Raw genomic sequence first — 27,717 nt, forward strand, 5'->3', positions numbered from 1 at the left:
GTGGCTACGTCATCCTTAAATAGAAGAAGTTTGGAACCACCAAGACTCTTTCTAGAGCTGGCCACCTGACCAAACTGAAAAATCGGAGGAGAAAGGCCTTGGTCAGGGAGGTGACCAAGAACCCAATGGTCACTCTGACAGAGCTCCAGAACCTTCCAGAAGGACAATCATCTCTGCAGCATTCCACCGATCAGGCCTTTCTGGTAGAGTGGCCAGACGGAAGCCACTCTCAGTAAAAGGCACATGACAGCCCACTTGGAGTTTGCCAAAAGGCACCTAAAGGACCCTCAGACCGTGAGAAACAGATTCTTTGGTCTGATGAAACCAAGATTGAACTGTAATCACTAGCATAGGTGCTTCAACAAAGAACAAAACAATCTAAAAATCTGGTTTTGCTTTGTCATTATAGCATATTGTGTGTAGATTGATGAGGGGAAAAAACTATTCAATCCATTTTAGAATAAATCTGTAACGTAACAAAATGTGGAAAAGGTCAAGGGGTCTGAATACTTTCCAAATGCACTGTACATGCCACATAATGTTGCAGCTCATTTTACTGGAATATTGTGGAATGGATTGGAATGTTCTGCTTTGTGAAAACAGAGCTGTAACCCTTTTAAACCTGTTTGGGATAGGGGGCAGCATTTTCACGTTTGGATGAAGAGCTTGCCCAGAGTAAACTGCCTGCTACTCAGTCCCAGTTGCTAATATATGCATATTATTAGTAGATTTGGATAGAAAACACTCTGAAGTTCTAAAACTGTTTGAATGATGTCTGTGAGTATAACAGAACTCATATGGCAGGTGAAAACCTGAGAAAAACCCACAAGGAAGTGGGAAATCTGAGGTTTGTAGTTATTCAACTTTTGGCATATCGAAAACAGTGTCTATGGGGTCAAATTGCACTTCCTAGTGCTTCCACTAGATGTCAACAGTCTTTAGAACCTTGTTTGATGCTTCTACTGTGAAGTAGGGCTCTTTGAGTCAGTGGTCTGGCAGAGTGCCACGAGCTCGTGACGCTCGTTCACGTGAGAGCAAGCTCTCTTCCATTGCATTTCTGAAGACAAAGGAATTCTCCGGTTGGAACATTATTGAAGATTTATGTTAAAACAACCTAAAGATTGATTTTATACTTTGTTTGACATGTTTCTATGGACTGTAACGGAACTGTTGGACTTTTTGTCTGCTCGTGCGTCATGAGCTATTTGGACATAAATGCTTGCGCGTCAACAAGGAGCTATTTGGACATAATTATGAACTTTATCGAACAAATCAAACATTTATTGTGGAACTGGGATTCCTTGGAGTGCATTCTGATGAAGATCAAAGGTAAGTGAATATTTATAATGCTATTTCTGACTTCTGTTGACTCCAACATGGCGGATATCTCTTTGGCTTGATTTGTCGTCTGAGCGCCGTACTCAGATTATTGCATGGTTTGCTTTTTCGGTAAAGTTTTTTTGAAATCTGACACAGTGGTTGCATTAAGGAGAAGTATATCTTTAATTCTGTGAATAACACTTGTATCTTTTATCAATGTTTATTATGAGTATTTCTGTAAATTAATGTGGCCCTCTGCAAAATCACCGGATGTTTTGGAAGCAAAACATTACTGAACGTAACGCGCCAATGTAAACTGAGATTTTGGATATAAATATGAACTTTATTGAACACAACATGTATTGTGTAACATGATGTCATATGAGTGTCATCTGATGAAGATCATCAAAGGTTAGTGATTAATTTTATCACTATTTCTGCTTTTTGTGACTCCTCTCTTTGGCTGGAAAAATGGCTGTGTGTGTTTTTGTGATCTGGCTCTGACCAAACATAATCATACTTTGTGCTTTCACTGTAAAGCCTTTTTGAAATCGGACATGATAGGTAGATTAACAAGAAATGTATCTTTCATTTGGTGTATTGCACTTGTTAATGTGTGAAAGTTACATATTTCGAAAAAATATTTTTGAATTTCGCGCACTGCCTTTTCAGCGGGAATGTTGTCGAGGGGTGCCGCTATCGGAACCCCTAGCCGTAAGAAGTATTAAAGTAAAATCAACCTCCGCTCCTTTTCTGCAAATGCAGGATTCTGTGGCATAATAGTCTGACAATCCAAGTTCAGCTTCAAATCCAAGCCAAATGGCAATGACCAGGGTAAAAGGGGAAAGAGGGGAGAATGATAAAACCATATGGCCCGGTCACAGCCAAGTGAGATTTGGCTGAATTAGCCTGGCCCAGCCTGGCCTTATCACGTCATCAAAGTGCTCCAGAATTCTTCTCCCAATTATGCAAAACAGGAATCAGCAGCCAAATCTGATAACCTATCACTTTTCCAGTTGTACCAAGTCATCTACACTGATGTTAGTCCCTTGATAATAGAGCAGATGTTCCACACTATTACCTCACTCAGCCTGTAAGGCAATTTCTTGGGAAGCCCCTGACCAGTGCCAGTCTATGACCAGGATGATGCACATCCAGGATGATGACAGAGGCAGATGTAGCCTACACTACAAGGCAAATACGTATATTCTGACTGTTTGTAGTCTATCCAATTGAATAATTATTTTCTCTTTCAATGATGGTAATATCTTACACATAATAAGAGCCTATTGTTCCCACTAGCATGTAACTGAGTTTTAACCAGTCATAGTTTAATTCTAGATCAAAAAGAAAGATTATGGATAATGAGACCAGGAAGGCAGGAGAAAATCCATAATAGATGTATAAAGAAAATATCAGCCTGCCAGAACAACAACACCTTAAGATTTTCTAAATGGATCATACAGATTCTAAATGTTTGACTTTTATTTATTATGAATCAATAATTCCCGCTGAACTGGCTATCCATTGTCTGTTGCAGTGGCGGTCGTGCCGTTTAAGATTAGGGGGGACGATTATTATTTTCATGAGCATGGCCTTATTTCTATTACAGGATATTGGATGAATGTCATTCATTGCCCATTCAACCAGCTCAATGTAACATCGATAGGTTAAGGTTACTACATAATACAAACATTTTTCCTGTACCCATCATGAGGTTGCTACAACCTAGCCTATAAATAAAGGTTTACAACGAAGGTGCACAGGTCGAGAGAAGCATTTGAGTAATCAAGGTGACAGACAGTGACACATTCAATTCCACCTTTCAAACTCTTGCCTGCATCTAGCTGATCTAGGTTGTAATCATTAGTCTAACAGTTGCAAATGAGAGTTTCTATTGGACAAATTCAGGTATGTTTGCTTTTGTTTAAGAAGCGTTTTTCAACAGAATCGGCAGAACGGATACACCCCTGATCACACACAAACACAGTTCACTTTCATAGCAGCCACATACAAACAGCATGATCACTTTGCTCGTTAATTCCTTCTCACATCTACGCGCTACCCTCCTCTCACCTTTTACCTTCGCTTGTGGACTTCAATGCACAACACATCAGCTGTCTGTGACCAGACGAAAAACCTTATATGTGATACAGTTGGGATGCGTTTAGAAAACATTTTTGCAACCAACTGAACATCAACAAGACCTCATCACCTCATGATCGAAATAATATTACTCTATGGCACAGGATAACTTTGGACACTCACAATGTCTTCACATCAGCACAGACTGAATGAAGATACACGGTACGGATGTCAATTTAACGAAAGGAGATGTGAATTAAAGATGCACTCTTGAACTTGGCATAATTTCAGCCAGTAGTTTTGAAAGTAGTGGTCGCGAGCCAAAACTGGTCCCCATTTTCTTGTGTACTACGTCATCCAATTGTGTACTACGCCATCCATTTTGCGTAATATGCTACAAATTTTGCAATTCGTATATCATACACATTTTGTAATTCGTGTGATATGTTACAAATACGAATTTGTTGTGCTTTATATCCCAGAGTGCATCTTTATTGTCTTATTAAGACATCATATTATTCAATCTACTAAATGACTAAAGTAATTACAGGGGAAGATTATGCTGTTCAGCATCAGACCGTAAGTGTATGTGAATCACTGCTTTTCTTTGTGTAATAGGTCTTCAACTGACTAAGGTTTTCCTGCCATGCTGCCACAGCAACCAGCATCCTCGTTACCATGGAGACACCATCTCTTGTTCTCTGTATTTTAGATGGGCGTCATTGCCATGTCCGTGTGTGCGTGTTTGCCTGTAAAGGGGGGTGTGCATACATGTCTATGCATGCTTTCCTCCCAATCATATTTCTATTTCAGAATGACGTCACAGAGATCTGCTGAAAGACACAGTTCAAAGATATAGACCATTGCTGAATAAATAAACGCTCTCTTTATGTTAAACACTTCACAATGTTCATTTGTGGGGGTGACACAATGGAGCTATGCAATGAAAAACGTGAATGCCATGTCTCATTTCAGAGAAAGTGACATTAGAAGCTGGCACACTCTATCAGTCCCTGCCACTGCAGCTGTATGGCAGTCTATTCTTCAAATGTCCTCCAGACTAAAATACAGCTGATGAGCACTAGAAGGGCTGGAAACTGTAGATTTTTTTTTATAGCCCCCATGTTTGAGGGGTTCAGTATTTCGTGACAATTAGCTTGTTCATGATTCAGCCAAGGTTTTTTGTCCATTTAGCTCCAAGCTACATCTGTAAGCTACTACCTTCAGTCGAGTAAAGAACGGACATGCCAGTAAACACTTTGAGAACAGTATGGAAAGTAGGACTTTTGAGGTTTGCGATTAACAATAGCCAAGTTTCCGTGGCTGATTTTCAGTTGGAGTTGAAGCTCTCCGTGTTTGGGGAAAGAGTGTGTCAGCATCAGTAGGGCCAACACTTCCCTGGGAGACAGGCTAATGCATCTGCTGTAACTAGAGATCTGTCTGTGATGGACCACGGCTTCTCCAATTAGGTATAGGCGGCTTCCCATCTTACTATATTACCCAGGTCAAAAACATATAGGCTACACTGAAAGTACGTGTTACCAGCTATAGTACGATGAGAAGGTTCAGTAAAAACTCATACGTAACAGATGCTCTGGGGGATATTTCTTTAGTGAATACATCTACACCTGAATGCTTCTACACCTGATATAAATGGAACCATTGCAACTGAGGTTTGCACAACAGATGATTATATAGATTTCACATCCACCAACTGTAACAGGAATTATGGTGCCAAGGGTTTAGATCTTTTTTTGTCCTTTGCTAAGTGTATTCAGACCGTCTGTCCACCTTTCTAATTCAATAGCACCGTCCTTCAGGAATCTCCTTTATACCAGGCATTATTGAAGAAATTGGCCTTGAGCTTGACCCACTGTAAGAAGAGGAGCGAGTTCAGGAGAAGAGAGGAGAAGAGAGTGGAGGAGATGCACTCTAGGGGGATATGAGGCAAGTGTAGCTGGAGGAAAATACAATACAAAGGCTCGGTACGTCACTGATGTTTGCTCAAGCGAGTCTTCCTCAAGGCATGATCCTCATACTGATCAGAACTCAGAGTAGTAAACAGGTTTATCAGAAATATCATACGCTTAATTAGAAAAATGTCCTGATTTAGTTTTTCATAATTAAAAGACTGTGAATAAAAGAAAACCATGAGGATAACATATTTAATGGTTAGAATTGGTTATAATATTATGTGGTATCTATACAGTTAATAACCTCCAAGGCCATGAACAGTATATAGTATCCTTCTCAGTAGGCATGCGACATGCTAAAGACCTAGATTTTTTAGTCTGGTTAGTCAGATTAACATGTCTGTTTCATGTCTTTTTGACTCCATGAAAAGTATGTCTTATTTTTGGTTGATTTATGGTTTATGGTTCAAATCTGATTGAACTACTGTCCAGTTATCTAAATGCTACTCAGTGAATCTAAACCAATCTATATAAACATGTACACAGTGTTTGGGGCCATGATCCATTGGATATAAGACACTAGAACCATTACAATTATTACAATTGGAGTAATGTTCTTTTTCAGCAGGGTTTGCATGATTCAGCTGGCAAACAACAGCTGTCAGAGACCCCCAAAGTGGGTTAAGGTCTCATGGCACACTGTACCCAGTCAATACGCTGGGCTCAGGCCTATTCTGTTTGAAACTAGAGGGACTCGGCATGGACTCGGACTTGGGGGCCTTCATGTGGGCCAAGTTCTTCTCGAATCCAGCAGAATCATATTACTCTGGGCTCCGGCTAATGGTACTCGGGCTGAGTCTACTTCAGTGTATTCAGCTCAATTAACTTTTTCAAGACTATGGCCATTTGAGGTTTTTATCCGGCAGGTGATGAAACCAATTTTTTAAAAAACAGGAAACATGATATATTTCACCTCCAAGTCATCCCATTTGTTAGGTCATTAGCAAGCAAGAAATGTTGACAGTCTCTATGGTCCTATATCTATCAGAGATGGTCCCTAATTTAGAGAATCTCTGACGCTATAAATGCTCTTGATTTTACAACAAGCTATGGCAATGTTTTTCGTAGTTGCGGTCCACCCAATTGAAAAGTGAACATTCTATCCATAACATTTGTTCTAGGGTATCAGCGTGTATGATAAACATGTACAATATACAGGAAACCCTTACAAAAATTGACTGCCGTTAAAACGCAGTACAATTAAATCATGTTTTTTTAAATGAATGATATCTGGTAGCTTGCTGTGTGTGTTGACTTCTAACAGTAATCTTTTGTCTGTGTTAGCTATTTGCACTGTTTATTGTGCTGCACGTGTTCTTCTGTTCCACTGAATGCCATTTTGATGTTCTATTGACTAACTAAACTTGCTTTCAGAATTGAACAAATAACACATAGGCCTTTGCCTTTTATTTCAATATCTTACTACAATCTACCAGGATTTACAAAACCCCAATATTCATCCCATTTATTTCCGTCAATAATTAGTAAAAATTATTGCCCCTGAAAATATGACCATTATATTTCCCTTAAAGCTTTTAAGCAATTAACATAATGTGTGCACTAGTTTTATTTACATTTCAGTAGCTAAATAAGGAGGTAGACATATCAGTTCCAACTAAAACTTGGATTGGAATCTGTTTTAGTTGGAACTGATTGGCTATTTACAGGCATATGTTTTTCTGTCCATCTCGCTGTCTGCCTGACTGCCAGATTTCCGAGGGGCAACATAGTCAATATACTTGCTAGGCTAAGTCTAACTTAGTGAAAACCTTAGGTCTTCTGTAGTGGCTAGGTTAATGAACTTAATGGTTAATAATGATTCGCTTCTGTCTTTACAGTTCATGAAACTTGTCAATGACCTGATGCAGGTCAGCAGTCCTTGGCCACCCACTCAGTTACCAGTAAAGTATTCTGCCACATCCCAGGTAAAGGGGCAAACAGAACCACCGTCCTTAAATCCGTAGTCATTAACAGTAAGTTTTGTGTGCAAAATGTTGATCTTCAATGTGTATTGAATCCTACTAACCCGTTTGGTAAGAGCTAGGTTTGTACTACCTGTGCTGATGATCAGTAATGTTTTTTCCTCTGCATCAGGTCTCACTGAGACTGGGTTCCCCAACAGACATGCTATTCAGCTGCCCATAAGTGCCTGATCTTATTGTAAGTAGATCCAATTGAAGTAGCACCGATTTTAATATAAGTTTGTAAAGCAAATCAAATCCTATTTCAAGGTGCAAAACCCTTGTGTCCTGATTCAACAGACACCTCAATCGGTGAGACATTTCTCCCATTTCGCTCTTGCTCATTTCCCCGGTCGCTCACTCAAACTCACACACGTGTGCAGCTGCAGAGAAGAGGAAGAGATTTGCCAATTACACTAAGGTCCAGCAACGTTTGTTGCAGGAATGATATGACAGACACACAACTTTTAAAAAAGATAATATTTTGTCTCTTTTTACATTCATTTTTTGCATTTACCTTTTTTATTCTAAGACTGCAAAGCTGTCCACAATTGGGGGGGGGGGCTCTGTCCGGGACAATGGCCTCAGGATTATGGAGCGGGTATGTTTATAAAAGTTGTTTGAATATTACAACAAGTATTAGGATTAAGCAAAACTTTACCGTTTAGAGATTATTAAATAACATTTTAAAAAGTAATTATCCAACTACTTTCTAGTTTTGATATCCTCTTTCTTAAATTGTTTCAGATTGATCACCAATAAGTGAATGTCTCACTTCCATATGAAGGGACAGAGGAGCAAATATGCCTTTCATACCACTCGTGTGTGCTCTATTGTCTTCACTGCAGATCTGACCTATCACACCACTCTCCAAGAGGGCCACTACTTTTCAAATCTGACCCATCACACCACTACTCTTCAAATATGACCCATCACACCACTACTCTTCAAATCTGACCCATCACACCACTACTCTTCAAATCTGACCCATCACACCACTACTCTTCAAATCTGACCCATCACACCACTACTCTTCAAATCTGACCTATCACACCACTACTCTTCAAATCTGACCTATCACACCACTACTCTTCAAATCTGAACCATCAAATCTGACCACTACTCTTCAAATCTGACCCATCACACCACTACTCTTCAAATCTGACCCATCACACCACTACTCTTCTAATATGACCTATCACACCACTACTCTTCAAATCTGACCCATCACACCACTACTCTTCAAATCTGACCCATCACACCACTACTCTTCAAATCTGACCCATCACACCACTACTCTTCAAATCTGACCTATCACACCACTACTCTTCAAATCTGACCCATCACACCACTACTCTTCAAATCTGACCCATCACACCACTACTCTTCAAATCTGACCCATCACACCACTACTCTTCAAATCTGACCTATCACACCACTACTCTTCAAATCTGACCCATCACACCACTACTCTTCAAATCTGACCTATCACACCACTACTCTTCAAATCGGACCTATCACACCACTACTCTTCAAATCTGACCTATCACACCACTACTCTTCAAATCTGACCTATCACACCACTACTCTTCAAATCGGACCTATCACACCACTACTCTTCAAATCGGACCTATCACACCACTACTCTTCAAATCGGACCTATCACACCACTACTCTTCAAATCTGACCTATCACACCACTACTCTTCAAATCGGACCTATCACACCACTACTCTTCAAATCTGACCTATCACACCACTACTCTTCAAATCTGACCCATCACACCACTACTCTTCAAATCGGACCTATCACACCACTACTCTTCAAATCGGACCTATCACACCACTACTCTTCTAATATGACCCATCACACCACTCTTCAAGAGGGCCACTACGCTCCAGTTCGCCTTCTCTGATCAGAGGTCCTTGATGAGGATTTACCCCATCACACCACTCTTATGAATCATTCATTTAAAAAAACAATGGGCCTTTATATTCTCTGTCCCAGTCTTTCTATGCATGTAATGTCTGAATTATGAAACAATTAATGTACCTAGATGTGTATTTTTTATGTATGATTCCTTTTTGCCATTGCTTGATCTATTTGAAATGTAAAAATATGTTACAGATTGAAACTTTAATTGGTATATTCCTCTGCAATACATTTTACAGTAGGTAATAAGCTGTATTCAGGTGGTCATTACCAGGTTATGATGAGGTCTTAACTTTGACCAGTACATAATATAACACATAGTATAGTGGCCAGAATTATGGCCAGCTGGTCGTATGGTGGTCAGAAAAATACGTCATATTCTGGTCAGTAAAAGTACTTTAAAAAAAAGTTATTTTTCAATCAGTTTGTGACCATAATTATACTAATGTCTATTCCATCAGGTTTTGCCCACTGGGCTTCTATTTTTTAACAAATCACTCAACAGTTTACTCAATTACACAACAGTGTACTCAAAGAAATTGTCAGGGTAAAATAAGACCCAAAAATCACACTTTGAACCCCCGCCCCAGTTTACACAAAAGATAGGAATGACAGCAAACTTCTGTGTAAATCAAATATTGACTGAATCCAGACCAGACCGTTGTCCTCACAAGATTTACCCAGTCTTTGTTAGTTTCAATGTCAGGATGACGAGTTTTCTTCATGTGAAATCCTAATTGCGAGAGGTAACCTATCTTTAGACCTGGGGGTGGTTTATGATCACACCTACACAGCCTGCAGAACGTTAGGAGATTAATCTGGGGAGACAGCATTTGGCCCTACCTCTGAAATAAGCTTTACTTCACTGTGTGTTTCTCCCGCAGCACAGCACCTACTCAGCTCTCTTCTATAGAAATACACTCCAAGGAAGGCTGGGCGCCTGAGAGCTGCTTAATACAAAGGTTGCTGAGAAGATCAGAAACAAACCCCTTTTGATTTTTCTTCAAAATACCTCAGATGTTCATTGTCTCTTCCGCAGGGTGATGCGATTTCCTCTCTCCTGAGCGTAACCTCTGGGAAACACACGGATGACCTTCTGTGACACTCGAACTGACCAATAGGTCCCCCTCCAGTTTTTTGACTCCATGTGATTGATAAGTTAAGTTAAGGAAAGGTTAACAAAAAAACATGAATACTGTTTGGAAAGGTCACTAGAACTACACTTCTGTTCCACTAGGGTTCGTGTGGGTGGATGTTATCACAAGCTTCAGTTTGAGAACTGTGAGTATTTGATTGTATTTGGGACTGTGTTGAGTTGCGATGCTATAATCCAGAATATTGGTATTTAATAAAAAAATAAAAAAACACATTTCATAAATGTATCCTAAATGAGTTTTGTTCAGCATCTAATGTCTTAAATGTATCATATTCAAGATGACGCTATGTACGCCCTGATGTACTGTGCATGTGAAGCATGTACAAGGCGGATTCACTTTAACGTGGTAATTGTAATGTATGACCAATATTCAGATGAAATGAATGACAAATGTATTCACACACCACAACAGTCACAAGGAAACAGTGGCAGCATAAAGGATGGCATACATTGTCACTGATCTGGAAAAGGCTTTGAAGGATTCACTGAAAGAGCTATATATTTTAAAAAATTAACACAACGAACATGATTCATCTCAGCCATCAACAGAAGATAATGTATCCATCAAATTGAGTTGTATGACATCCTAGAAAAATAGACAGTGCCCTTTCACTGACATCCCTGACACAATTCAGCAGCTTTTCTGCATAAAACAGAAATACTCCTCACAATATGCTTAATTTAATAGGGTTTAAGATAGTGAATGTACACACAAAAAAAGAGACCACAAATATAGTGCTGTGTGTACACATTCGCCACGCATGTGTTATGCAGTACATTCAAATGTGTTACAGCTGGTGTGGATAACGATCTCAGGACATGCATGGATAAAAACCTGTCCCCTCACTGAGATTCACTAGTCTGGCTCCATTCACTCATGTTATTAGACAGTTATGCAGTGGGATGTGACCACATGCAGCTGAGATGCTCACACTCAGAAAATTGGCTTCAGATTGACAGCAGAGTGATACTCCAGTGTATCTATCATCACACCAAGGCTGCGTCTCAAATGTTACCCAGACTCATCCCAACTTGCCGCAGCACACAGACTCCTCCCTCTTAGAGCAATCGGAAAAGCCATAAATAACACACAAATAAACCACCAAGGTCCTCATATCAAATCAATAAAACGTTATTTGTCACATGCGCCGAATACAACAAATGTAGACCTTACCTTGAAATTTTTATTTTATTTTTTTATTTCACCTTTATTTGACCAGGTAGGCAAGTTGAGAACAAGTTCTCATTTACAATTGCGACCTGGCCAAGATAAAGCAAAGCAGTTCGACAGATACAACGACACAGAGTTACACATGGAGTAAAACAAACATACAGTCAATAATACAGTATAAACAAGTCTATATACGATGTGAGCAAATGAGGTGAGAAGGGAGGTAAAGGCAAAAAAGGCCATGGTGGCAAAGTAAATACAGTATAGCAAGTAAAACACTGGAATGGTAGTTTTGCAATGGAAGAATGTGCAAAGTAGAAATAAAAATAATGGGGTGCAAAGGAGCAAAATAAATAAATTAATTAAATACAGTTGGGAAAGAGGTAGTTGTTTGGGCTAAATTATAGGTGGTTACTTACAGGCCCTTAACCAACAGTGCAGTTCAAGAAGAGTTAAGAAAATACTGATCAAATCAACTAAGGTAAAAGATAATAAAAATTAAGACAGTAACATAACAATAACGAGGTTATATACAGGGGTCAGGTTTAGAGGTAATTTGAGGTAATTTGTACATGTAGGTGGGGGGTCAATGTAATAGTACAGGCTTTCCTCTGACACCGCCTATTAAATAGGTTCTGGATGGCAGGAAACTTGGCCCCGGTGATGTACTGAGCCGTACGCACTACCCTCTGTAGAACCTTACGGTCAGATGCCAAGCAGTTGGCATACCAGGCGGTGATCCAATTGGTCAGGATGCTCTCGATGGTGCAGCTGTAGAATGTTTTGAGGATCTGGGGACCCATGCCATATATTTTCAGTCTCCTGAGGGGGAAAGGTTTGGCGTGTCCTCTTCACGACTGTCCTGGTGTGTTTGGACCATGATAGATTGTTGGTGATGTGGACACCAAGGAATTTGAAACTCTCAACCCGCTCCACTACAGCCCCATTGACGTTAATGGGGGCCTGTACGGCCCGCCTTTTCCTGTCGTCCACAATCAGCTCCTTTGTCTTGCTCCCATTGAGGGAGAGGTTGTTGTCCTGACACCATACTGACAGTTCTCTGACCTCCTCCCAATAGGCTGTCTCATTGAACACTGAGCTGTAGTCAATGAACAGCATTCTCACATAGGTGTTCCTTTTGTCCAGGTGGGAAAGGGCACTGTGGAGTGCGATTGAGATTGCGTCATCTTTGGATCTGTTGGAGCGGTATTTGAATTAGAGTGGGTCTAGGGTACCCGGGAGGATGCTGTTGATGTGAGCCATGACCAGCCTTTCAAAGCAGTTCATGGCTATCGATGTGAGTGCTACGGGGCGGTAATCATTTAGGCAGGTTACTTTTGCTTCCTTGGGAAAAGGGACTATGCTGGTCTGCTTGAAACATGTAAGTATTACAGACTCAGTCAGGGAGAGGTTGAAAATGTCAGTGAAGATACTTGCCAGTTGGTCCGTGCATGCTTGGAGTACACGTCCTGGTAATCCATCTATGCCCGCGGCGTTGAAAATCGGGCTACTGAGAGCGTTATCACACAGTCATCCAGAACAGCTGGTGCTCTCATGCATGCTTCAGTGTTGCTTGCCTCGAAGCGAGCATAAAAAGGCATTTAGCTCATCTGATAGGCTTGCGTCACTGGGCAGCTCGCATCTGGGTTTCCCTTTGTAGTCCGTAATAGTTTGCAAGCCCTGCCACATCCAACGAGCGTCAGGATTCAATCTTAATCCTTTATTGACAATTTGCTTGTTTGATGGTTCATCTGAGAGCATAGCGGGATTTAATTTAGGCATCCAGATTAGTGTCCCGCTCCTTGAAAGCAGCAGCTCTAGCCTTTTGCTCGATGCGGATGTTACCTGTAATCCATGGCTTCTGGTTGGGATATGTACGTACGGTCACTGTGGGGACGACGTCGTCGATGCACTTATTGATAAAACCGATGACTGAGGTGGTATACTCCTCAATGCCATTGGATGAATCCCGGAACATATTCCAGTCTGTGCTAGCAAAACAGTCCTGTAGCATAGCATCCATGTCATCTGACTACTTCCGTATTGAGCGAGTCACTGAATTTCCTGCTTTAGTTTTTGCTTGTAAGCAGGAATCGGGAGGATAGAATTATGGTCAGATTTGCCAGATGGAGGGCGGGGAAGAGCTTTCTATGCCTCTCTGTGTGTGGAGAAAAGGTGGTCTGGAGATTTTTCCCTCTGGTTGCACATGTGACGTGCTGGTAAAATTTTGGTAAAACTGATTTAAGTTTGCCTGCATTAAAGTCACCGGCCACTAGGAGCGCCGCTTCTGGCTAAGCATTGTCTTGTTTGCTTCTGGCCTTATAGAGTTGGTTGAGTGCGGTCTTCGTGCCAGCATCGGTCTGTGGTGGTAAATAGACGGCTACAAATAATATAGATGAGAACTCTCTTGGTAGATAGTGTGGTCTACAGCTTATCATAAGGTACTCTACCTCAGGCAAGCAATACCTCAAGACTTCTTTAATATTAGACATTGGGTACCAGCTGTTATTGACAAAAAGACACACACCCCCATCCCTCGTCTTACCAGACGTAGCTTCTCTGTTCTGCCGGTGCATTGAAAATCCCTCCAGCTCTATATTATCCGTGTCGTCGTTCAGCCACGACTCGAAGAAACATAAGATATGGCAGTTTTTACTATCCTATTGGTAGGATAATCATAATCGTAGATCATCAGTTTTATTTTTCCAATGATCGCATGTTAGCAAGTAGAATTGATGGCAGTGGGAGTTTACTCGCTCGCCTATGGATTCTCAAAAGACGGCCTGATCTGCGTCCTCCTTTCCTCCGTCTTTTCTCCATGCAAATGAGGGGGATCTGGGCCTGTTCCAGATCCCCCTGAGCAGTATATATTTTCTCGTCGGACTCATTAAAGGAAAAAGATTCCTCCAGTTTGTGGTGACTAATCCCAGTTCTGAGGTCCAGAAGTTATTTCAGTCATAAGAGACAGTAGCAGCAACATTATGTACAAAATAAGTTACAAACAATGCAAAAAAAACTAAATAGCACAATTTGTTACGGGCATGTAAAACGTCAGACATTCTCTTCGGTGCCATCTTAACAATGCTGTCAATCTCCCCATTTGACAAACCCTGAGAATTCCAAACAAGGACCAGACGGGTTGGGAGACAGAATAGGCGTAGCCCCTCTTTAAACTCCTTTCTCAGCCCCTCAACCCCAAAGGCTGAAGTGGAACCTAACAATACTAGAAGTTGGGTTAGTCCCATTTCAAATGAGAACATTTAGGCAGTATCACAGTGGAGAAATGATTATAAAAACCCAGCCACGTACACTTTAAGCCCTAGCTCTCTCGAAGCCCCAAGTGAATATGTTTTTTTGGTATCCAGTTGAGCCAGACTTGCATTGCATAAACACAGGAAATGACAGACTCAAACATCTGCAACATTTCGATATAGATCTCTGGGCTTTTAACCCTTTAATTGCTCCTGCTACAATAAGCTACAGTTGGTTGTTTACTCCTAGGGGGCTTGCTCATCACAGCATGTAGGCAGTAGGAACAGGGAATGAGTTTAATCTTGATTCAGTGGCTATATAGGCTATTATGTCTGTGTTATGGAGACATTATAAATGATTGCATTCTTAAATGGTCATCATCAAAGGATTTGGTTAACTCAATCATTTGCATCTCTAGATTGAAAGCAACATGCAGGGAGCTTAGATTACTACGTGTTATCGATATTTGCATCAATTATTGTCTTTGCATTGGGGACATTGTAAACTATTATGGTAATATTGTATTCAGATGCTTGACTTCTCCACGCATAAATTATTCAAATAAGCTTTCTCTTGTTTTTTTTTCTACTGTGGGAGTACAATGCTTTTCCTGTTCTACATCCCAAATACATGCATTATTCCGAGCTGAAGCCAGCTGGTGGAGAGAGCCTATTTACAAGCTACCGTTCCATGTAGGAATAGAAAGTGGACATGATAAGGCGTCTTGGTATAACTCCAAAAGAATTCACAGCGCTTTGTCCCCAGATGTGAATACTTTAGAGTTAGTAGGCTAAACAGAACACGTATTTGATGTGTTATAGTCGACTGTGTGTGGATCACCGCATCTTTAGTGACAAAAAGTTGAGACGGTTGACAGTAAAACAATAGTAGACATTCTCTGCGCCTTGCGCAGCTTGGAACAGTTAGTACAGACGTGTAGCCAACAGTCCAGGTGAGCGTTTTGGAAATGGAGCGAAACAATGAAACCTTTTCTCTTTGGAAGTTTATTCTTTTTCGTATCGGCACTCGATTATAAATGTAATGGGAATACAAACGGACATAGCAAGCCAACCACGAGTGTCGAGAAACATGGCTTGCGTTACCATTTTCCATGCGTAATGGGCAAATAACACCAGCTAGAAAGAAGCACAATATTTTACAGGTAAGAAACAATTACATTATTCTTCAAGAAAAAATGTATTGTCCTCGATGGCCTTTTCTGTATTAAAATAACGATTATTTACATGGTTCTATTTGAACCTTTATTTAAACAGATGTTTTTATCTATCGAATCCCATTGACTGGGTCGTCTCATGGAGCTGCGCTCGTATCAAATATAATTTCTATCCTTCTCACCACTTTGATCTCACTTCTTTTTTAATTTTTATTCTGGTGAATTCAAAATTCATTCCCATCGTTTCATCACAGGCTATTTTATCATAGCATCATATCTGTTTTAAACTATTTAACCTGCAGGCATTTTGTTTGAAAATGAGAATGGGAACATAGCAGCAAATGTTCTATTGATCTGGTGTTTGTAGGTTTTCACATACTGTATCTCTACACGTGCACATGCAGTGATTGATTATATTATTGTTTATTGCATTACTCTGCAAATTATTCATTTTCTTGGAACCAGCGGTACCATTACACCGCCCACCCACACACTGCACACACGCGCCCGTCTAGAAGTTACTGACACGGCTCTCTCTCACTCACTCACCCTCTCACTAATCCAGACATTATGCAGCGTCTGGAACAACACCTCCCAATTCAACCTGGACTCATGGGTAGATGTAACATAGTACAGGTAAATCCGAGACACTCCAATTAGAGTGATATGTTATGTTTCATGTGGTATCATCCATTTTATATGATATGTTACAAATAACAATATGTTGTGGCTAATGTTAGCTAGGTGGCTAATGCTAACGTTATCTAGGCTAGATGTTAGGGTTAGGGGTTAAAGTTAGGAGTTAGGTTAAAGGGTTAAGGTTAGAGTTATGGGAATGGTTGACTTACTTAACCATCTGTCTTATGTAACCATACCAAACATATCATACTAAGTTTAGTGTCACAGATGTACATTTACTATGTTACGTCTAGTCTATGAGACCAGGCTGCCCCCTTGATCACACCAATAATGCCCTGACCACAATCCTCCTCATCTCATCTGCTATGGCTGCTGTCAATAAATCATTTGCCAAAGCAGCAAGGGAATTTTTTGATTATATGCAATTTTCCTTCAACATTTTGCATTATCTGATCATTTAAACTCATGTCAAGTTTGACACATTACAATCTGAGAAGACTAGATTTGCTTTTCAACACTGAACAGACATGTATATTCACTGACACCCTGACATATTAGTCTGTTTTTCATCTATTCTGTTTTATCTCTGACAGAATAGTTTTTTTTAACATCCACTGATGTTTATGATTCTCATGGGGTGTCCTACTCTTATTAGATTTCCTGTGTGTCCTTTGCAAAAAAAACACGTGGCATTCGAGCAATGTTCTATGTTCCAAACACATCGTTAAAAAGAAGAAAAGAAAGTCAACAGGAACTGCACTCTCCGATTTATTGTTATAATCCACCCCTGCCGCCCACTGTTCCTCTCTCTCTCCTCAACCTGGTATTTCATGGTGAACTTTAGATAAGTCGACTTCAAAAGGCTACACCACCCACACCTGCTCTCAGACCTAATGCTGGGTGGGGGGTACTGGGTGGGTGGGGGATGGGTACAGTCAGAGAAGTGGGTCATACAACTGTCATGCATCCGCCCAAGAGTTTCCTCTCTGTCTGCAATGGGAATAACACATTTTGTAGATCCATCTAGTATTTTCACCATGCAATCATGTGCAGTGACCTTAAACTACTAAGGAAGTGCCTTGAGGGATGTACTCAGATGCAGGGTTGGTAGGTTATTTTCTAAATGTAATCTGTTACAGTTACTAGTTACCTGTCCAAATTTGTTATCAAATAAAGTAAGTTTTGGATAACCCAAACTCAGTAACGTAATTTGATTACATTCCGTTACTTTGAGATTACTTTCCCCTTAAGAGGCATTAGAGAAGACTAGCATGTACAGTGGGGCAAAAAAAAGTATTTAGTCAGCCACCAATTGTGCAAGTTTTCCCACTTAAAAAGATGAGAGAGTTCTGTAATTTTCATCATAGGTACACTTCAACAATGACAGACAAAATAAGAAAAAAATCCAGAAAATCACATTGTAGGATTTTTTATGAATTTATTTGCAAATTACGGTGTAAAATAAGTATTTGGTCACCTACAAACAAGCAAGATTTCTCTGGCTCTCACAGACCTGTAACTTCTTTAAGAGGCTCCTCTTTCCTCCACTCGTTACCTGTATTAATGGCACCTGTTTGAACTTGTTATCAGTATAAAAGACACCTGTCCACAACCTCAAACAGTCACACTCCAAACTCCACTATGGCCAAGACCAAAGAGCTGTCAAAGGACACCAGAAACAGAATTGTAGACCTGCACCAGGCTGGGAAGACTGAATCTGCAATAGGTAAGCAGCTTGGTTTGAAGAAATCAACTGTGGGAGCAATTATTAGGAAATGGAAGACATACAAGACCACTGATAATCTCCCTCGATCTGGGGCTCCATGCAAGATCTCACCCGGTGGGGTCAAAATGATCACAAGAACAGTGAGCAAAAATCCCAGAACCACACGGAGGGACCTAGTGAATGACCTGCAGAGAGCTGGGACCAAAGTAACAAAGCCTAGCATCAGTAACACACTACGCCGCCAGGGACTCAAATCCTACAGTGCCAGACGTGTCCCCCTGCTTAAACCAGTACATGTCCAGGCCCGTCTGAAGTTTGCTAGAGAGCATTTGGATGATCCAGAAGCAGATTGGGAGAATGTCATATGTTCAGATGAAACCAAAATATAACTTTTTGGTAAAAACTCAACTCGTCGTGTTTGGAGGACAAAGAATGCTGAGTTGCATCCAAAGAACACCATACCTACTGTGAAGCATGGGGGTGGAAACATCATGCTTTGGGGCTGTTTTTCTGCAAAGGGACCAGAACGACTGATCCGTGTAAAGGAAAGAACGAATGGGGCCATGTATCGTGAGATTTTGAGTGAAAACCTCCTTCCATCAGCAAGGGCATTGAAGATGAAACGTGGCTGGGTCTTTCAGCATGACGATGATCCCAAACACACCGCCCGGGCAACAAAGGAGTGGCTTCGTAAGAAGCATTTCAAGGTCCTGGCGTGGCCTAGCCAGTCTCCAGATCTCAACCCCATAGAAAATCTTTGGAGGGAGTTGAAAGTCCGTGTTGCCCAGCAACAGCCCCAAAACATCACTGCTCTAGAGATCTGCATGGAGGAATGGGCAAAAATACCAGCAACAGTGTGTGAAGACTTACAGAAAACGTTTGACCTCTGTCATTGCCAACAAAGGGTATATAACAAAGTATTGAGATAACTTTTGTTATTGACCAAATACTTATTTTCCACCATAATTTGCAAATAAATTCATAAGAAATCCAACAATGTGATTTTCTGGATTTTCTTTTCTCATTTTGTCGGTCATAGTTGAAGTGTACCTATGATGAAAATTACAGGCCTCTCATCTTTTTAAGTGGGAGAACTTGCACAATTGGTGGCTGACTAAATACTTTTTTTGCCCCACTGTATGTTACCAATTGAACAACATCTATTGCAGGATAACTCAATGTTAAAGTTTACATAACTGGCCATATTTGGATGTTACATTTATGGATGTTAAAGTTATGTAGGCTTCTTCCAATGCATCGCTTTCTATTACATATAATATAATATATATTATAATAATATGATTAAATTATATCTTTACATTAAAAACAAAAGTATATCAGAATTCCAGTCATTCCAATAAATGTTATACCCTTTGATCTTCAAGAATACGACGTGGAAATATAGAAGGAGAGATCAGCTAAATTGTTTTACCTGAGCATGACCCCAACATATGACATATTAGCCAGCCCTACTCTGTTATTTGTGATTTTGTTGTCATGGAGGACTGAGTGGGCTCATTGATTCCAGTTGAACAATAAATGCTGCGCTCATGGAATGGCATGCTTTGAGCACTACAGAGAGGTGCTATTTACTTGTGAAAAATGAATGTCATATGCTGCAAGGACTGACCATCCGTGATATAAAATTGTTTTAATCATGTTACGAGGCTATACAGTGTTTGTTTACATTTACAATGTTTACAATGAGCCTTTAATGTAACCCACAAATGCTGATGCTCCAGATACTCAACTAGTCTAAAGAAGGCCAGTTGTATTGCTTCTTTAAACAGGACAATAGTTTTCAGCTGTGCTAACATAATCGCAAAAGGCTTTTCTAATGATCAATTCGTCTTTTAAAATGATAAACTTGGATTAGCTAACACAACGTGCCATTGGAACACAGGAGTGATGGTTGCTGATAATGGGCCTCTGTACACCTATGTAGATATTAAAAATCAGTTTCCAGCTACAACAGTCATTTACAACCTTAACAATGTCTACACTGTATTTCTGATCAATTTGATGTTATTTTAATGGACAACAGATGTGGTTTTCTTTCAAAAACAAGGGCAATTCTAAGTGACCCCAAACTTTTGAACAGTAGTCTGAAGTTTACATACACCTCAGCCAAATACATTTAAACTCAGGTTTTCAAAATTCCTGACATTTAATCCTAGTAAAAATTCTCTGCCTTAGGTCAGTTCTGATCACCACTTTATTTTAAGAATGTGAAATGTCAGAATAATAGTAGAGAGAATTATTTCTTTCAGCTTTTATTTCTTTCATCACATTCCCAGTGGGTCAGACGTTTACATACACTCAATTAGTATTTGGTAGCATTGCCTTTAAATTGGTTAACTTGGGTCAAACATTTTGGGTAACCTTCCACAAGCTTCCCACAATAAGTTGGGTGAGTTTTGGCTCATTCCTCCTGACAGAGCTGGTGTAACCAAGTCAGGTTTATAGGCCTCCTTGCTCGCACATGCTTTTTCAGTTCTGCCACAAATTTTCTAGAGGATTGAGGTCAGGGCTTTGTGATGGCCACTCCAATACTTTGACTTTGTTGTCCTTAAGTAATTTTGCCACACATGTATCTGCACCTCTCCTGCCTTCAACCTGGTTGTTGGTACTTTTGAAGGGGTTTTATTGGAAACACTGATGAGATTACCGTTCCTAAAAAGATAGCATATTTCTCCCATAAATTGATTGTCATGGTTCATTGGCAAATGGTGAAATAGGATGGTGTATGGTAGTCAGTATGGTTGAGTACTGAGTAGTACTGACCAGTGCTGCTTGTGTTAGCTGAGGCTCTATTTTACTGTAAAATATATATATTTCAAGGTCCCTTGTGAGTCATCTCCATTAATAGACAGACTGCCATAACTAATTCTATACTTTTTAATTTAAGATCCGTTTAAGATCATAGGGACTAAGTAACGGCCTCTTATATTTCTTTAAACCCTTTTACTAGGAAATTAGATATTCCTCCTGAGATGACAAATAGATGGAGTCATTTGGAAAAGAGCATCTGTGTGTGCTTGTATGTGGTGTGTGTAAGAGAGAAAGCGAGACAGAGTGACAGATATATGAGAGAGAGAGAGAGAGAGATACAAACAGCTGGAGCGGAAAAGGCAGGGGACATGTGTGAATGTAAAGTGCTATATCACAGCTTAATCTGTAATCATTCGCTCACAAACATAATGCAATTTGCCATTTCAATCATCATTTTGACTTCCAAAAATGCTCTCCTTTCTTTTAGCAAGAAAAAAACAAAGAGGGCAAACACCAGATTGCCAGATTAATTGTTGCCTATGGGCTGTGACTAGAATTAATATTAGAACATAATTGTCATCATTCTTAATTACCAAAGCAAGCATAAGAGCAGTTTCTGCAGATGCTGTTCCCAGCTTGATGACGCCCCCCACAGGTTATGGTTGCTCTGCCTCCCACCATGGGAATACCAGGAGGACAGTGCCAGCAACCCAGCAACTAGAGACATCAGTAAACATACCAGATGCGTCTCACTCCCCTTCTCTGTTTGTCTTTACAGGGCCGTGGACAGCGGTAGTGATGATTTCAGCTGGTGGAGTGATTACGGGTCACCTTGCTGCACTGAAGAGGCAGGACTCGGCCCGCTCCCAACACCACCTGCCCATCCAGTCCCCAGTCCCAGGAGAGGCCCAGGAGAAGAGGAGGGCCAAGCGTAAACCCAGAGCTGACATAGTGGTGGTCAGGGGAAAGATCCGCCTCTACTCTGCCTCTGGGTTCTTCCTCATCCTGGGTGTATTGATCCTGCTGATGGGCATCGCCATGGCCGTGCTGGGCTACTGGCCACACAGAGAGGATCTCGTAGCTGCCAACGCCAAGCTATCCACCAACGACACCAGGGTGACCCGGGAGGAAAGCGGTACACTGGCCCAGTTCTTTGAGCAGCACCTGCACTCGGAGAAGATGAAGATGCTGGGCCCCTTCACCATGGGTATCGGTATCTTCATCTTCATCTGTGCCAATGCCATCCTGCATGAAAACAGGGACCGGGAGACCAAGGTGATCCACATGAGAGACATGTACTCCACCGTCATCGACATCCACAGCCTGCGGATCAAAGAGCACAAGTACATGAAGGTGGCCTACTCCGGCTCTTATGGGGAGCATGAGGTCAGGACCTATGAGAACCAGTGTGCCTCCAAGCTTGCTGCTAACACCCTGCTAGGGTTCCCCAGCATGGGGAACAATGTGAGGGTGTCTCGCAGGGCCAGCTCTACGGAGGACGAGGAGGGCCTTCTCAACGAGGCCAAAGGGGGGTATGGTCTCCTGCCTTCACTCTACAGAGAGCGCTCTGGCTCCATCTTTGGTCTGCAGCATGAGGGCAGCCGCCACAGGGACGAAAAGAGCAGCTTCACCAAGAGATGCCAGACCAGGTCAATCGTCTCGTCCTCGATCAGTGCTTTCACCCTGCCCGTTATCAAACTCAACAACTGTGTGATCGACGAGCCTGACATGGACAACATCACAGAGGACCTGGAACACATTCGGGTTAGGTCCCGACCCCCCTCTGTGGAGTCCCTGGCTGTGCCTGCCCCGGCGGACATTGCCAAAGCCTATAAACCTCCCGACGTCATGCTCCTCAGGAGTAACTCAGCCAAAGAGTCCCACTCCTTCTCGTCCTCTCATAGCTCCCTGTCCCCAGGCTCTGCCAGTGGGAGGTACCTGTCCCCCGGGACTGCCCGCAAGGACTTCGGCTCCAACAACTCCCTCCACATGCTGTCTTCTCACTCTAAGTCTCTGGACCTGGATCGAAGGCCCACCACCCTAACAGTGAAGCCAGAGCAGAGGAAACATCCCAGCTGGCCCCGGCTGGACCGCAGCAATAGTAAAGGCTACATGAAGCTGGAGAACAAGGAGGATCCTATGGACAGACTGCAGCTGCCCCAGGTAGCAGTCAAACAGGATTACACCAAGAAAGAGAAACTGCTCATGATCTCCAGGTCTCACAATAACCTCAGCTTTGAACACGATAAACAGTTCATGAGCAACACTATGAAACGAGGGAGCTCTGAGACCAGGTTTTAAATGGAACTCTTACAAAACCCGGTCTCAGACGTGTTTGCGCCGTCTTGCCAACTCCTATGGTCATTGCCACCTGATGAGGACTATATGAGTTGGCATGAAAGCACAAACACATCTGGGTCCAGGCTATATGAAGCCCACTACTTGTGTGACAAAATCATTCTGCAATACAATTCTAGCTGTTCCCTGTCAGTGTTGCTTAGTAAATTGTAAGTGTGATCACATGTTGTTTTGGGATGGAGCTCTCAGGTAGTCCGTCTGTTTGCAGTCTAAAGAAAGAGTGGCTGTGTTACGTGTGTGAGATGTTTGCAGCACAAATCAATTCATAAATGTTTTCAAATTAGGTTTAAAGTGAACTTAGACGTACAGAAACCTACACCATTAACTTGTGGTTTGTTTTTTTCTTGTCACATTTCTATAATCTTTGTGTTGTTGCAACACGCTGTACTTTTTGTTCAAACCGGTCAGTGTACGTACAAGAGTTGTTTAGATATTTTGCTATGGAGCTTTTAATAATGTAATTGTTCTCAACACACACTGCTATTTTTTTTAAGGAAAAAGGAGTCAAATTGACAATTGACACATTTCTCAGAATAAAATGAAGCTTTTCAATGAGTAACATTTGTCTTTGATGATAGCCTATACTATTTTGTTCTCCCCAGCCTTGGAAATGTGCTTTGTGTTCACAGAAAAGTATTTAACCTTGCCTTAGTAGATGTATTTTAAACACAAAGATAGAATCAATACTATAAACAGTACAGAGTATTTCTGCTCGCATCTGTTTGTCTGATATTCATTTCGTCTCTTGAATTCTGAGAGTGAATGAACTAAGAAATTCTCCTAACATTTGTTTTCTCGCCCCACAAACTTTGAATCGGTTGTGAAGGGAAAATATTTTATCTTTGGAAGCAAGGAAGTAAATAGCATTCCCATGTTGAACAATAGGAGATCTGGGAGTATCGAATTGGGAGCTGCCAGAGTAGAGAGGAGTCTCATAAGATGGTTCCATCTGGAGGGGGAGTGAACCAAGACATGTGTGACTTCCAGGAAGCCTGATATTTAAACAAGGTTTGCACATTGTCAATACGAACAGGAGAAACTGTGCCGTGTGCATGTTCGGGATTTGATATATTTTCCATGTTTTCTTTTGCTGAAATGTCTATCTGACTGCAATTAGAAAGACATTGGATTGACTATTTTTGTGTCCCCTATTTGTTATCTGTAAGAGGTGGTATTTTGTGAAAACAGCAATCAATGAAACATTGGTTGTCTGGGTGCAAGTCTATTTTGGACAGGTGGATTGGCGTGAATTCCAATCCGCCACTCATAGTCTTCAACAATACACCCTCTGCCTTGCCAATTTGGTCTGTTATTGCTATGCTCTTTTAGCATGGGTAGACTATTCACAATATATCATCGTCCCATAAGACACTTCTAAAATAATAAGCTAATATCATCCCACTGAGCACACACTGGTTAAATCAACATTGTTTCCACGTAATTTCAATGAAATTATGTCGAACCAACGTGGAATAGACATTGAATTGTCTGTGCCCAGTGGGATATGGATGAAGCATTGGCTAATCCTCTGATGTTCTAAAGTAGTGAATGTTACTTCATGCAAAGTAATGAAGAGTATCTCTTGCTTTGATTTTGTACATTTGTATAGAATATCTTGGCATATATAGGCTACTGTCCACACAACTCCCGCTCCGATACTCATCCTAAACAGAAAAAGGTTACAGATAAAGTTGGAGATAGTTTTGGATTTGAGAAGGAAGATCAAGTTTGACTGAGGCCATCTGTAGAGTTAGCATCAAAGCAAATGACATTGCGGCTTCAAAGAACAATCAACAAACCAAAGAAGCCAATATCTATTTCAGCATAAATGTTATATCAAAAGAAACAAAAAGTACTTTGTTGTCAGTTCTGCCTCATTGCTAGATCCTCCCACCGCTGCTCCTTGGGGACTCCCCCGTCACTGACGGCAAATGACCTTGGCGGAGCAGGGCAGGCCAGGGTTAATTGGTAGGAGCTGAGAGATGCCTTGGGGTTTGGACCTCGCTCACTCACCAGGGGAATGGGAGCGTTGGGTGAGACCCTGGCCTTCGGGATGCTATTCTAGCTCATTAGGATGTCAATCTGCAACACATTTCCGGCAGGGGTTTGGAGCCCCTCTGACTGCCATGGCAACAAAGGCACCCTCAGAATTTAAACCCAAATGCAGCTAGGCAGCTGCTTCAGGCACGCGACAAAAGAGAGCAGCAAAGGATCATGGGTCAAAACAAGAGAAACACATGAATATGATAAAGATGGCTTAAAATGTCATTGATCCAGTAAGACAGTATCTTGAAATGTGGATGTCTTCTTTATTCAGTTATTCAACTTTTGATAAAACTGCTACTTAGCCAAACTAATGAGCAAGCTAAGACTGTTCCTTGCCTCTGTCTACTAATTGGCTTACCTTCTGTGAACTTCAGCACCTAGTTATTGTCCTTCATGTTTTAGGAAACTCCGCCATTAGGCTGCATCCAAGGTCACTCAGGGGCATTTACACTCCTATTAATAATGTCTTGACTGAGTCACATGGCCTATTACTCCCCATCCTCATTTTCCAAGAGGCGTGTTGGTAAACCAGAGAGTGTGGCCTATCCTGTCCGCACTAAGCTGAGGGTGTCGGGTGAGTCAATGCTGGAGATCTCGGGGGACTCAACCGTCTCCTGAGGTCCACCTACTTCACATTCTAAACCATTGCAGTGAAATCAGTGACCCACCCTCCTGTCACTATCTCTGAAGGCACCTCTATGTTCAGGGGTCACGTCGTGTTTCAGTGAAATGCCATAATGACTGCTTGATTGTGCCAAGAGTGAATCATTGTAGGCAGAGTAAATGTTTCATATTGCTTTTAAACACTGTATTGATTGAGAAAATGTCTGTAAGAGATGTCTGTAAGAGCTGGTTATACAGTTTGACTACATAATGGCCTTTAAGGGAGGGACTTCTTTGTCAGTGGCTACTGCTGTGCTGTGAATGGGCTGAGATTTTCATTGTTACCGGGTCTGTGCATAGCAATCAATGACAAGAAATAACATGTCCTGTCAAGTGTTGTGTTTTTGGCATCATTAAAGTGAACACTTATTTTATCAAATCAATTCTCTGTAATTATTATTATGCGATTAAACAAATCATGTCATTTTAATTAACTAGGAAGTCTGGGCAGCAAGGAAAATCTTCAGATTACAAAGTTAGAATATTTTAACATCTGATTAATTAGTTTCTTAATTAATGAAATATTCTTTACCACACGTTAGTCTCATTCCAAACGTCATAAATTGTTGGTTATCTGCACAAACCCAGCCTTTATTATGACTCATCCATACACCAATTGTCTTAAATCATTTAGTAAATACTAACTAACTAAACAATCACAGAAATGCATAAACAAACAACACAGTAGATATGGTTACAAGGAAATTATAGGGGAGGTTCCCTCGCGGGCTAAGCCAATATGACGGCTTGGTGGACAAAGGGAAGTGGGTGTGGACTGAAAAGGGCAGGAAAGACAAAAGGCGTCACTACACAGTTTATAATTATATTAATTGAAATGCCAATCCTTTGCACATAAACGCTCACTCATTCGGGAACAATTGCAATCAATATTTATGCCCAGTGTGTCGTCGTGATCTCTGTTGGAATCGTCATTCCTTCTGTTGGAGAGTTCATCCAAGTCTCTATCTCGCTCTGCTTCCCTGAAGATCAAAGTATTTCGTGGTTAGAATGGATACTCCAGAGTACCATTCAGAAATGTTCTCATAGAGTAGCTGTTTCGACGGTTGTCGGTCTTCGCATCCCAGGTTGACATCATTTCTAGCTGCAGACCAGTAATTAGTATCTAAGATTTGCTCTTATTCTGTAGGGATCGATAGTCTCAGAGTTGAACCATTTCCAGCCGTGTAGCCAATGCTCCACGTGGTATGGTTAGGAATTCAACAAATATTTCAACCTTAGTTTATACTGAGGTTTTTGTGGTCTAACTCAACCTGTGCCCTCTCGGTGTCCATCGAGGTACTTGTGGTCTGAAGAGGATTTACTCAGGAGGGTTTTTTATTTGTAACAATAGAAAAGCCGGGTCTATGACGACAGATCATGTCTGTGCTCACGGGGGCGGGCCAATGACTTAGTTAATCTTTAAAGGAAATACAATTCTCTTTCATTAAAAATGTTTAACATCACCGTACATAATTTCACAAATAGTTGAA

General features: G+C 41.1%; 1 protein-coding gene across 1 annotated transcript; it reads left to right on the top strand.

Annotated features, from left to right (window-relative positions):
* The first annotated feature begins 15,226 nt into the window (after positions 1-15,226).
* Positions 15,227-24,073, top strand: tmem200a (transmembrane protein 200A). The gene is made up of 2 exons (XM_035774742.2): positions 15,227-16,011; positions 21,939-24,073. Exon 2 carries the CDS (start codon positions 21,959-21,961, stop codon positions 23,459-23,461), a length of 1,503 nt encoding a protein of 500 aa, XP_035630635.1. The 5' UTR covers positions 15,227-16,011; positions 21,939-21,958; the 3' UTR covers positions 23,462-24,073.
* Positions 24,074-27,717: the final 3,644 nt, after the last annotated feature.

Source organism: Oncorhynchus keta, chromosome 8 (assembly GCF_023373465.1).
Source record: "Oncorhynchus keta strain PuntledgeMale-10-30-2019 chromosome 8, Oket_V2, whole genome shotgun sequence".
NCBI classification, from domain to species: Eukaryota; Metazoa; Chordata; class Actinopteri; order Salmoniformes; family Salmonidae; genus Oncorhynchus; species Oncorhynchus keta.

Excerpts from the sequence above, each read along its gene's own strand:
- tmem200a (XM_035774742.2), top strand. The coding sequence starts at position 21,959 with ATGATTTCAGCTGGTGGAGTGATTACGGGTCACCTTGCTGCACTGAAG.